At 39.3% G+C, this 13,369-nt stretch overlaps 1 protein-coding gene across 2 annotated transcripts in view; it reads right to left on the bottom strand.

The window, feature by feature from the left end:
- MAP3K5 (mitogen-activated protein kinase kinase kinase 5) overlaps positions 1-13,369 on the bottom strand; it is a 203,437-nt gene that overhangs the window by 57,136 nt on the left and 132,932 nt on the right. For both annotated transcript variants that reach the window (XM_019420474.2, XM_019420475.2), the window contains exons 12-14: positions 13,106-13,155; positions 10,556-10,651; positions 7,569-7,650 (exon numbers count right to left, since the gene is read on the bottom strand). In XM_019420474.2, coding sequence (XP_019276019.2) covers positions 7,569-7,650; positions 10,556-10,651; positions 13,106-13,155 — 228 coding nt within the window. The remainder of the gene's footprint in view (positions 1-7,568; positions 7,651-10,555; positions 10,652-13,105; positions 13,156-13,369) is intronic.

Genomic DNA, 13,369 nt, shown 5'->3' with positions numbered 1-13,369 from the left:
CAATACTGACAAGGCCAAACAACCAAGTGGTGATTCACTTACTTTTCACGCTGTCAAGGGACCCACAGTAAAGCCACCACCTTCTGAAAGGCCATGCACTTCCCTCTGGTGCTTAATTACATGAGGTGAGTGGTCACCTCATTTAAATGTCAAACACATTTGGGGCACCTGGGTGGCTTAGTGGTTGGGCAACCACTTCGGCTGACTTCGGCTCAGGTCATGATCTCACAATTTGTGAGTTCGAGCCCCGCATCGGGCTCTGTGCTACCAGCTCGGAGCCTGGAGCCTGCTTCAGATTCTGTGTCTCCCTCTCTCTGCCTCTCCCCCACTTGCACTCTGTCTCTCAGAAATGAATAAACGTTAAAAAAAAAATTTTAAAAAATGTCAAACACATTAATAACTATTAATGACACGAATAAAATGCTACAAATGCTGTAGGTACAAATATCTAGTTTTATAGCCCTCTTCTCCCTTTGGCCTTTATTCACATATTACCTTCTCAATAAGCCATCCCTGGCGTCTTGGTCTAAACTTGCTTGCTCCGTTATGCTGTAACTTCCTGAATCCTTCCCCGCTTAATTTTTCTCCTTAATACGGATTATTATCAAACATGCTATGTATTTTACTTATTTATGTTGTTCATTCTTGGTCTTTCACTAGAACGTAAGTTTAGTGAGGGTAGGGATTTGTCTCAATTGTTCCCTCTGCTGTATCCCTCGCATCTAGAATAGTGTCTACCACTACCAGGTGTCCAGTAACTATTAGTTGAGTGAACTGAATTTGTACCCATCAATGTCGCATAAAGATGATTCCAGGAATGCCTGGGTGGTTCAGTCGGTTAAGCGTCTGACTGCAGCTCAGGCCATGATCTCGCAATTCGTGAGCTTGCGCCCTGCGTCGGGATCTGCACTGGTGGTATGGAGCCTGCTTGGGATTCTCTCTCTTCCTCTCTCTCTTTGCCCCTTCCCCACTTGTGCTCTCTCTCTCAAAATAAATACCTAGGCTTTAAAAAAAAGATTATTTTAAGCTGAAAACATCCGAATAAAACTTCATTAAAAACCTTATCCAAACTTCTTTTGCTGGCTTAAGCAGAGCATCCTGAAAATATAGCTGCCAATATCCTCTCTCTGGTTTAGGACCATTGGTACCTGGATGAGAGATTACAGAAACAAAACCTTGCCAAAACTTTCTGTACCTTCCACTTTTTTTGTCATTAGTTTCCCACATTGTGCTTTTCCTTCAAGTCCTATCAAGGACTTTTCTTAGTAGGATAAACCAACTTAACTCTGGGTAGTCGGACGCCACTTTGCATGCTCCCTGTACATGATTAAGTGTTGTCTTTCCTCTTGTTAAACTGTCTTTTGTCAGTTGATTTGCAGGCCCCTAATCATTGAACCTAAGTTGGTAGAGGAAGAAGTTGTTATTTCCTACCAATAGGTGAATGAATAACAAATTGATATTCATATCATACAACAGCGTGAGTGAAATGTTTTCTCAGTGTAGTAAATATGGGTGTTGAGCTTCAGATATGCACAAAAATAGAAACAAAGGGGTGCCTGGGTGGTTTAGTCAGTTAAGCATCTGACTCTTGAGTTTCGACTCAGGTCATGATCTCCCGGTTCATGCGACTGAGCCCTGCACTGGGCTCTGCACTGACAGCATGGAGTCTGCTTGGGATTCTCTTTCTCCCCCCTCTCTCTGCCCCTCCCCCACATGTGTGTGCACTCTCTCTCTCCCTCTCAAAGTACATAAATAAACTTAAAAAAATGGGATGTCAAAGAAGAACCAATGTGATACCTAATGATTCCAAACTGATTTAAATGAATTCTAAACCATAATTCACTGTTAATGTTTGTGAAAGAAATCATCAGAAAAGGAAACGGTAGGGTATTTTATCATTCTGCAGATGTTTAAGTCAAAGGAAAATGTTCTTTTTATCTTGCTTGTCTCCACTTCACCCAACAAGGGGCCAACTTTCTCTTTATGCACATTGAAAAGTAGGTACAAACAGGTTCACAGGGCCACGTGCTCTGATTACCTCAGGTTTATGCCAGTCATATGCCCATTTTGAGAAAACAGTGAGGTACAAATGAATGTAAGAAAAAGAGGGCAGAGAGGAAAAGGGAGGGATGGAGGGAGGGAAAGAGAAAGAGAATGGGGTTACGGAGAGTTAGAATGTATGTATGTGTTTGGGGGAGGAGTGAGGAGGGAGACATAACACATTTTGTATTGGGGTCCAAAAGGACCTCAGTAATTTGCATCTGGTGTTTTCTTCCAGGAAATAAAAAGAGAAAGAGATGAAAAGAGAATGAGTCAATAATGCCTGGTTTATGACATGCAGCTTGATTACGGTGTTCATTCTTTCCCTGACTCAACACTGATGGAACCACTTTCAAGCCAACATCACAGCATCTACTCTGTCCCTTCCAATCCATAGCCCTCTCCCCACAGCATGAGATATTTTTAAACAATACCAGCTTTATCACACCCTGCCTTCAAACCCTTCCATGCCTCTGATCTGACTGAACTACTTCTGCTTGGATGCCTCATACCATGTGAGAGTATGTGATTAAAAAGGAGACAGAGCCACAGCCCTGCCCTGGGATGTTCACAGTCTGGTGCAGGCTCTCAAATTACAATGCTGTAAGAAGAGCTAGGGCAGGGGAGTGGGCAGAAATGCTAGGAGAGCAGAGAGAAGGGAGAGGTGGTGTTGAGACATGATTCAAAGAAAAACAGGACACTTGACTTGCATCTCAAAAAAATTAGGATGTAGTCACCAGGTCAGACAGAAAAGAAAAAGCATGTGGAGTTGGGTGTCTGCAGGTCAAACCTAGGGGCAGGAAAGCTTGGCCTTCCAGAAAATGGAAAAGAGTTCGGCAATCCCAGCCCACAGGGCAGAAAGGAAAGGCCGTGTTACAGCCAGAGGGTTGAGAACATGGTATCCGTGGTAACCTTGTTCTACCAAGAGTAGCATCAAAGGTTTTTAATGAGGGGAGTCACAGATTAAATCGGGTGAGAGATCTCTCTGATGATGACAGAGATGCATATTGATGGCAGGAGAGAGATGAGGCCACAGGAGAGGTGGTGAAGACCTGAGATGGGGGAATGACAGAGACGATGAGGTAAAGGGGCTGGAGGGGTGACCTGGTGTGAAGAGGAAGAGAGGCAGAGCAGAGGTTTCTCCCAGGGGGCTGCCTTGGGTTACTGGGTAGATGCCCTTGCTGTTGGTGGAAATACGGAAGGCTGAGAGAACAAAAGTAAGGATTACAGCTGATAAGTGTTAGAACTCTTATGGGTAACGGCAATCAATTGTTCAATGATTTCAATATAAACTTACCGATTAAACTATTTAAGAAATGGATTCATTGCCTGTCCCTATCAAATACATCCTAGAGTCGAACGACATGGACTTGAATCGAAAGAAGCTATTTCTCTTTCTGTTTAAAGCAGAAAAGTCCTCTGAGATTGGTACTGACCTATATTTGAAACTACCTTGAACAGTTTGTACTAATCTTAAAAAAATATACAAATTTGAGCTAGGAAAGGGTATTTAAGATATTCTTTGTCCATTCTCACTTGAGGAACGAAATTATCTTAGCCCAGCCAAGAGCATGAGTTTTGTCCAGAGTTATAAAATTGGCTGTTAGCAAAATTAGGACTAGAATCCAAAGCTCCAGACACCAGCTCAGGGGTTATAGCAGAGTCAAGTTTAACAGTTGGAGAAGGGGACTGACCATGACCTGAAGGAGGCTGAATCCCTCCCACAATTGTACTGCCTCAAAGAAACCTCACCATTCAAATAAAAAAGAAAAGCAGATCTTAATATAGGCTTCGGATAAGAACATCCAGAAGTCTAGGGATTAGCTTCAAATTTGTGGTTTATAGAACCACTTTGATAATGTTTGCCAATACTGACAATACACTAAGTGAAGTTAAAACCACTAAATCCATTAAAACCAACATTTAAAAAAAACTAATTATTCATTTTTAAAAATTTAAATCCAAGTTAGTTATTCTATAGTGTAATAATGATTTCAGGAATAGAATTTAGTGGTTCATCACTTACATAAAACACCCAGTGCTCATCCCAACAAGTGTCCTCCTTAATGCCCATCACCTATTTAGCTCATCCCCCCAATCCCCTGCACTCCAGCAACCCTCAGTTTGTTCTCTGTATTTAAGAGTCTCCTATGGTTTGCCTCCCTCTCTGCTTTTATCTTATTTTTGCTTCCCTTCCCCTATGTTCATCTGTTTTGTTTCTTAAATTCCACATATGATGAATATCTAAGAAATATAATCATGAAGTTATCATAAATTATGCAAAAACACAAGTTCAGGCTATTTAATAACTCCTATTATAAAGGTGCTCTGGCTACAAAGGGACATTCAATGAGAGAAAGAGTGAAGTGGGATAGATATCACCATGTGTGGAGCCCAGAGCATCATCACAATCTCTGTTCACTTCTATTGTGTCCACAGAACACCCTCCCCCCCAACACACACATGTCAACAATGTCTGTACTTGGGGTTTAATGGCAAACTAGCCAAACTAGCCCAAATATATATATATATATATATATATATAGTTGATTCACTATAGGATATTTATATATGGATATTCACTATAGGATATATATATATATATATATATGCTATACAGTCCACTGGGAATACTGTAGAAGGCATTCTCTGTCATGGATTTTAAATTATTCTGATAGAATGCAAAGGATAGAGTGTAAAACTGTTTTTCCAACATTAAAAGAATAGCATCCCTGTACTTACTTGAGAAGAGTGAGTCAGAAGCACTTTGATGAATCAGGAATACTGTATAAGCTGTTGTGAGTGTGTGTGAGTGTGTGTGTGTGTGTGTGTGTGTGTGTGTGTGTGTGTGTATGTGAGGTCAGCACAGCTAAAACCCTCAGGCTATTCCTAGGAAGAAGCCTGAGCATTTATTTCCCTTCTGATTTGTTTGGTGAGTATTTTCAGTGCTCGCAGTAGGATTGTCTGACTGGGAAGGGCCCCTCACACAGCCACCCTATTTATTACTGTGTCCAGTTCAAAGGATCTTGATTCCGTATCTTCTTGACAGCTCTTTAAAAAGTGATCTACCTACTTTTTTTTTTACATTGTAGGAAACTGAGTCTTACAAAACTCGGCTGGCGATGTTCATCACAAATTCTAAGGCAATTAGAACTGCTTTGTGCTATGCATATGGTAAAAGTGGCTCCCGGAGAAGAGTCTCTAGACTGTTGATTCAATCAATTAAGAAGACCAAGTTGTGACATATGGCTACCACAGCCTGGCTATGCTATGTGTATTTCTGGTAAGATTTAGTTCCTCAAGGAAGGGTATAAAGTAAAGGACAGCTATCACTGGTTGAACAAAAGCCAGCCTTTTTATGACACTGCAGAGGAACTTTATGGATTTTCCAGTCCACTCACATCATCATTTTGTATTTACTAATGGATGTGTTTCATTTTCATTGTCTTTGTTCCCTTTTACCTTGGTAGTTGCTATGTATCAAGTGACTAAATTTAAACCAAGTAAAAACAGAGATAATGAGGTATAGTAAAAGAGCACTGATGTAGGAGCCTAGAGATCTAGTTTCTAACATAATACTGAAATAAGAGAATACAAAATTGTGGGATACAGGTGTGCTGTTTCGAAGGGACACATGCACCCCCATGTTTATAGCAGCACTATCAACAGCCAACGTATGGAAAGAGCCCAAATGTCCATCGACGGATGAATGGATAAAGAAGATGTGGTATATATATATATACACAATGGAGTATTACTCAACAATCAAAAAGAATGAAATCTTGCCATTTGCAACTACGTGGATGGAACTGGAGGGTATTATGCTAAGTGAAATTAGTCAGTCAGAGAAAGACAAAAATCACATGGCTTCACTCATATGAAGACTTTAAGAGACAAAACAGATGAACATAAGGGAAGGGAAACAAAAATAATACAAAAACAGGGAGGGGGATAAAACAGAAGAGACTCATAAATATGGAGAACAAACTGAGGGTTACTGGAAGGGTTGTGGGAGGGGAGATGGGCTAAATGGGTAAGGAGCATTAAGGAATCTACTCCTGAAATCATTGTTTCACTATATGCTAACTAATTTGGACGTAAATTTTAAAAAATAAAAAATAAAATTAAAAAAAAAGAAAATACAAAATTGTAAAATGTAAAACATGTACAAAAAATTAAAAAAAAACATTACTTAAATAGACAACAAGCTAATGCACTGGGAAACATTTTTTTTTTTCCAAATTAGGTCTATCATCCTTTTATAACTTTAATGAACGAGCCTCAGGCTTACCTACAAACATCAAAGCTATACAACTGCTAGGTAATTATAGAACTTAACTCTAGACAGAGTTAACACTTGGTTATTATATTTAAATTTTCTTTCAACTTCTACCCTACTGCTTCAATGTTTTTATAAAAATTCTAGTATGAGGGATGACATTATCAAAGTGATCTGGTAAATAAGTATTCCAGTCAGGCTGGTGCTATAGTTTCTTCTATTTCACTTTAACATCAGAAATGTAGGGGAGCCTGGGTGGCTAAGTCGCTCAAGCCTCCAAATCCTGATTTCAGCTTAGGTCATGATCTCAGGGTTCATGGGTTCAAGCCCCACGTCAGGCTCAGTGCTGACAGCATAAAGCCTGCTTGGGATTCTCTCTTTCTCTCTGTGCATTCCCTGCTGGCTCTCTCTCTCCCAAAAATAAATAAATAAACATCAAAAAAAAGAAATATAAGTTTTAGTATTACTTGGGTTAAGAATTTTGTTCCGAGTCCAACACCGAGAGGAGCCTGGAGAAGAAGGTGGTCTACTGTCAGGCCTGGAGGAATGTCCACTTTCTGAAGGTGCTCAGCACTCCTGGGACACTCCAGTACTGGGCTTCACAGTGAGGAAGGCTCTTTACCACAGAGTAACCATGACAGCGAAAATGGACATGATCTAGAATAGGTGTCTACAGTGTCCTGTGTCCATGAGGCAGAAGTCAGAGAACTGCGTTTAGAGGAACGGCAGGCATTACAGGTAATTTGTACTACCCTCCTCTCTTTATTCTATTAATCTGTAGTTGTTCCAGGTCCTCTGTGCAGTATACATAGGAGGGCCACAACCAGGTTTGTCATTCAGAATTTTCGCTGAATTGTGCTTGTTTGGGTTGCACGTATTATCAGAGGAGAATAAAAATGCGAGGGCCCTGCAGGCCGTGCATTGAGCATAATCAACCTCCTCACAGATAAAGCATAGTTACTAACAGATAAGCAAAACAAACAAACTCAGTATTCCCAGATAAGAGTTCTCCAATGTTTGCTTTTTAGCTGTTTTTTAACAAGGGGTTCTAGAAGAAGTTGCCTTGAGCATTAAGAGAAAGCTCATAGACTCTAGCTGGGCTCCCCACCTTCCACCACCACTTACGTGCCCCCTCCACGCACAGACACGTGCGCCCGTGCATGCTTTCCCCAGTAAGGCTTTAAGTAGTTCATTTTTTAAACAGCCGCAGAGAAACTTTGTAAGACGGGCATGAAGCCTAAGTCATTACCTCCAAGGAGTCACTTTCACAATCACCTTCCTCTGTGCTTCTCCCCTTCTCTTCGGTAATGGTGTTCACCATTTCAAAAAACCTACAATGAGAATTGGTATGTGGTCACTCGCAATACGTTTGACGTTAAATATAACCCAAGTATGTTCCAGCATGGTTTCGGAGCAAAACATGGGCGCTAAGAGACTTTCTAAAATCAGGCAGTGAACAAACTATTGGTATCAGTATGAAAAATGTGACTTTCCAAAAGGGAAAACACAGGTTGGTAGGACTGTCTAGAAATTTCTGACCTAATGCCTCACTTCAAATAATAGTAATGTAATGTATTATAGAATTAGAACAATGAAGCTCGACAAACTCCTAGAAATGTTAAGAATGTGGACTTGGATATCAGGCCAAGATTGCATTTGTGTGATTTGGGGTGGGCTCTTCCACCTCTCTGAGCCTCACCTCTTAATTACAAAGTGGGGACCTCAGAAGTGTCAAATTAAAGGCTGTTATGAAGATGAGTTGATGTAGTACTTATAAAGTGCTTAGCAGACTTCACTCACTAAATATTAGCTATTATTGTTTTGCTGATGGTAATATTCTTATTTAAAATGGGACTTAACAAAAATACCCATATTCTGGAATAGTGTCTCTAAATTCTGAGGTGACTATTTGTTGTATCAACATTTCATCTGAGATATTGAACCCATTTTGCCTCCATTATCATAAATGTGGTGTCCCATAAAAACAACCTACAAAACACTGATGTGAATTAGGGCTGGCTGGCTTACAGGTTTGTAAAAGAAGCCACCCCTCTTTTGGTGACATTTTCTTCAGGAGCTCTTCTTGTGAAGTTTTTGTTTTTTTGTTTTTTTCTTGTAGACCATTTCAGAGGCAAGAAAAATAGTTATAGCAAGAAACAGATTAGCCCCTATAATGCTATCTGTGTCTAGTCTATTCGAAGGAGATGCTAAGGGTTCATAGACTTAAAGCAAGAGAGGTACTATGAACAGGGGCTGATGATCTCACAGGCAGGTCATGCTCTGCACTGCCAACCCAAGAGAAGAGCAGGTTATGTGGGATAAGAAAAGTCTACCTACCACAACTCAGAACCTTTTTATCTCTGTACCTCTTTTTTAAACCATCCACCATCTAACCATCCAACCACCCATCCATCCATCCATCCAACAAGTACTCCATACTTATAGAGTATCTACAAGGATCAAAAACTATTCTGGCCTTTGGAACTGTGACAAGGAACAAAATAGACAAAGCCCATTTGGGAGTTTGGAGTCTATCTCTGGAGTGCGACTCTTCCTTTCTCTCTACACATTTCTTGGCAGTCAATGACAAGAAAAAGAAGTTCCCAAGCGTGATCAGAATAACAGTATGCTCTGATGAAGATTAAACATCCTGATGAGTTAAAGATAAAAGCAAATTCAACCAAGAGGAAGAAGAAAGTTAAAGACCTAAAAAAAATTCTGGCTTTAAAGACAGACTTTTTTTTTTAATTTTTTTGAATGTTTATTTATTTTTGAGAGAGACAGAGACAGAATGCGAGTGGCGTAGGGGCAGAGAGGAAGACACAGAATCTGAAGCAGGCTCCAGGCTCCGAGCTGTCAGCACAGAGCCCGATGCGGGGCTTGAACCCACGAGCTGTGAGATCATGACCTGAGCTGAAGTTGGATGCTCAACCGACTGAGCCACCCAGGCTCCCCAAAAGACAGACTTTAAGATCTGGGGTGAAGACTTCCATCAGCTAGTCACACAGTTTTTCAACATGTACATCTCTAAGCAGAATATAATACAGTGGGATGGGAACACAATGTAATTTTTAGGAAACTAGATTCTAGAGTCACATGTGCTTGTCCAAATCCCAGATTTTACATTTTTTGGCTATATATGGTTTTAGGCTCTCCAAGATGCCATTTTTTTAAAAACTCTTTTCAATGAAGATATTAATATTACCTATCTAAGTTTTTATTTGAAGATTAAAATAGATATTAGGTCCAGAGTAAGTACTCCATAAATCTGAGCTATAATGATCATAGAAACAAATCAGTAGCCTTGAGAATTTAAGTAGAAAAGTAGACCATATATGTGCTAGGAATTATTTCTTATTTCCAAGTCTTTTTACTACATATTTTACAATAATAAAGATAAAACTATAGCCAAGAATTATGGATTAAACAAACATTTTTTCTTGTATCAAGATAAAAATGACTGACTATATACTGTAATCAGTATATTAGTCATTTACAATGGGGTCAAATAGTGATTATTTGAATAAGAAAAGCCCTAAGCAAAATTTTAAGTCCAAGCTGGCTTTTACCTGCACTTTGGTTTAAAAATTGTCACTCACTTTCCTAGATCCCCACCATCAGTCAACTGTGCTCCAAGGGAACATGAAGTCTTTAAGTATTAGCCCAAGGGAAATATACCCAGGGAGGTTCACAGAAACACAGTCCAGTCCATGGATTTTTGGATTATCTTTTATTGGTGTATATCATATAACTAGCTCTTAACTCGAGCTGCACCCCCACCAGAAAATCCAACATAATTAGTCAGGGGTAGGGCCCAGGCAGTTTTTTAACTGCATCAAGTGATTCCACTATGAACTAGGGTTAAGAGCCACTGTTGTAGACAATGGTGAGATTATCCAAAAGAATTCAAGAATGAAAATTTTGGTAATCATATATTGTAATAAGTGAACACTTTAAAAACGTGACATAGTATCAGGCAATTAACTGGTAAGTCTTGGTTAATGTTTTGTCTTTGGAAAAATTAATTATGACTAAGAGAAAGCTTGATTTATTAAAGAGACTCCCCTCCTCCATTCTCTGATTGTTAAACATACCCCGTAATTATAAGATGTTAGCCTAAATGCAATATTTATATAACCAGATGGCCATGAATTCCTTACATGCTCACTCATTAATTAAAAATAATGATCAGGTAAGAACAGTATTTTTTACACATAAACAATGACTAATACGTACTTTTTACAATGAAGTTCTGTACAGAAATAGATTTGGAAATCGTCAGAATTATGAAGCACATAAAGAAAACAGCATCGTTCTTCAAATTTAGAAATACTGAAACAAACAAAAAGAATTATTCAGGGAAATAGCTATGCTTCTTGCTTCTATGAATCTGTAATGAAAAATAAGTACATTTTATATCTAATCCCAGGTATGACACCGTTGTTGTTTGTAACAGACAGATATAAAGAGCACTTGAAGAAGTGATGTTCCCCATAGCACGATACTAAAATTACTTCATAGTCTGAGAATTGTCCTTTTACCTATATCAGCAGACAGGGCTGCTCTGGCATGCCTGAAGGACACCTAAGCTATTTATCCCTCCAGCTTACAGGGGAAAGGCGTCCTGGCTGCCATACCACTACCCTGCGTGATCGGAGGAAAAGCTAAGTATCAACTGGCTGGGTGGGCTCAGCGATTCTGGCGCTATGGCATCTGCAGAACAATGAAATGTTTCCAAAGCTAAGAAGGCAATGTGTGGCAGCAATAAAAGCACCTCATCAGTGTCGAGATTTTAGAGGCGTGAAGAAATGTGAAACAGCACTTGGTTTTGACTCAGCGAGTGATTTTATAGCAACTGAAATAATTCGGAGTTTACCATCAGGCCATGCTATTTTATGCCAAAGGTTAGCAAAATTTTTCTGACATAGGCCAGAGAGTAAATGTTTCAGATTTTGCAGGCCAAACTACTCAGTTTTGTTGTTGGAGCAGCCTTAGACAATGCACAAATGAAATGAACGTGGCTGGGTTCCAATAAAACTTTACAAAAACGGGCAGCGGGCCGTATTTGGCCTGTGGGCTGTAGGTTGCCAATCCCTATTTTATGCCTTTGCATTTGGGATGCACATCATTTTTGACTCTGTAAAGAAATTCTATTCATCATTCAAGGCCCAGCTTAGATCTTACCCTCTCCCTTCCCTGTGTCTACCTTCAACAGAAAGACTTTCTCTTGCACCTCTGCTCCTTGAACATTTACATCTATCATTGCTCATCTCGCGGTCATCTCAATAGTAGCTCTTGTCATTAGCTGTTAAATGTTATGAGGCTGGGTTGGCCTCCCACCTCTTTGAGAGTGGGAGTTCATGTTGTGGTCACTGTTGTATCCTTAGCAGAATAGGACTCAACATCTGACACACACCTGGAGTCTCAGTAAAATGCCCATTGACTGAGCTGAGCAAATCCTGAGGGGATGCAAGACAAACTGCTGACTTAGTTGGATTTTTCTCTGTAGTTTGTTATCTCTTCATCAAGAAGGAAGCCAAGAGTAGTTAGCTCTCTTTGAAGCCATAAACTACAGCTTGAGTTTCTCAACATAGAAACCAGAAATAGCCACATAGAAAGAAGCATTCTACGTATATGCTGTAAGTCACAACAAAGGCGTATGTAGTGATGCCATACTTAAATTTAAAAAAACGTTCCTTGGAAAATAGATATGATAAAATGGAATTTATATTACCATACTTTCATAAACTGCTTAAAAACGCAGCAATAAACGAGTGCCTTCCTGATGACTGGTTTTAAAAATTAAATATTAAGAGAGTAAAACTTTATTTGAGAAGGCTGGGTTGGAAAGATATATAATGAGTCAGTCTATTATCTTGCTTGCTTCTGTTCAGATCCTTCATGAGGTAACAGGTGGTTTTACCAGGCAAACTCCAATTATCAGTGACTCAGACGGCTCTAGCAGTTCATGCTCCATCAAAACCAATTATTATTATGCCACAAGCAACAGGGTATTGCATAACTGGCCTGCAGAAATCTGCTTCTTCTCATTTCTATTATGTGGAAATAAATAGTAAACACAACTAATTTGGCTTGAAATTTCCAAGAGCTGGTTTTTAGACTGAGCTTCTATATAACAAGTGTTTAAATGTTTAACCAGTGGTTCTTGCTTCTAAGAAAAAAAAAAAAGTCTCATTTCTATATCCCAGGAACTGGTATTTCCTGAACCACTGGCATTATGATGGCAATGTCAGAACTGAACCACTGAAGTGAGCCGCTAGAATTTCAGGAACACCTCATTAACAGCGACCTCAGGAAAAGTTTTTTAAAAATAAATTCCCTATAGTCTCTTTAACAGTCACATTAATGTTAACTACAGGATATGCAACCTGATAGATGGCATGTAGCTTTTTGGCTCCACCTCACAGGAGATTAATTCCTGAAACACCAAAAAGACCGGAAAACCGTCCTATCACATACACCAACAGCTCAACCAGCTAGAGAGGATCCAAATAGCTCACTTTTATCTACACCTTGATCCTGGTCCACAGTCCACATTTATCCCTCATTCTCCATATTTGGAGCAGGTGACAAGCACAGAGTCAGTTCAACTAACAGTGAAAGTTTTGGTTGCAAATCTTTTTATAATAGAGATAGAAAAGGTTGAGCATTTTCATCAACAGAGGATTCTTGAAGTTCTTTGCATTTTTAAATCCTGACTAAAAGTTCTATTGTCTTCTAAGTAAAAAAAGAAAAAAAAAAAAAACATGTACCAAGGAAACTTACCTCACTCCCCTGACAGAAGAAGCACTAAAATTCCACTCATGTATACCTTTCTAGAACACAGGGGAAGAACAACAAGAACAAGAAATGTTGAGTCATCATAATGAAAATAACATAATAATTTGGTTTCATTATTTTAAAATAATATACACAGTAATTTTTCCTCGTACATAATTCTTCATGAACAAATTATCTGGATGGAAATTGTAATTCATTTTCAAGCCACAAGGGTGATGTTTACTCTATTTAATAATTTCTGTGCTTCAA

The sequence above is a fragment of the Panthera pardus genome, unplaced genomic scaffold (genome assembly GCF_024362965.1).
Source record: "Panthera pardus isolate Hobbes unplaced genomic scaffold, ASM2436296v1 HiC_scaffold_17, whole genome shotgun sequence".
Lineage (NCBI taxonomy): Eukaryota > Metazoa > Chordata > Mammalia > Carnivora > Felidae > Panthera > Panthera pardus.
Note: the sequence above shows the minus strand (reverse complement) of the source record. Positions and strands in the feature narration are given on the sequence as shown.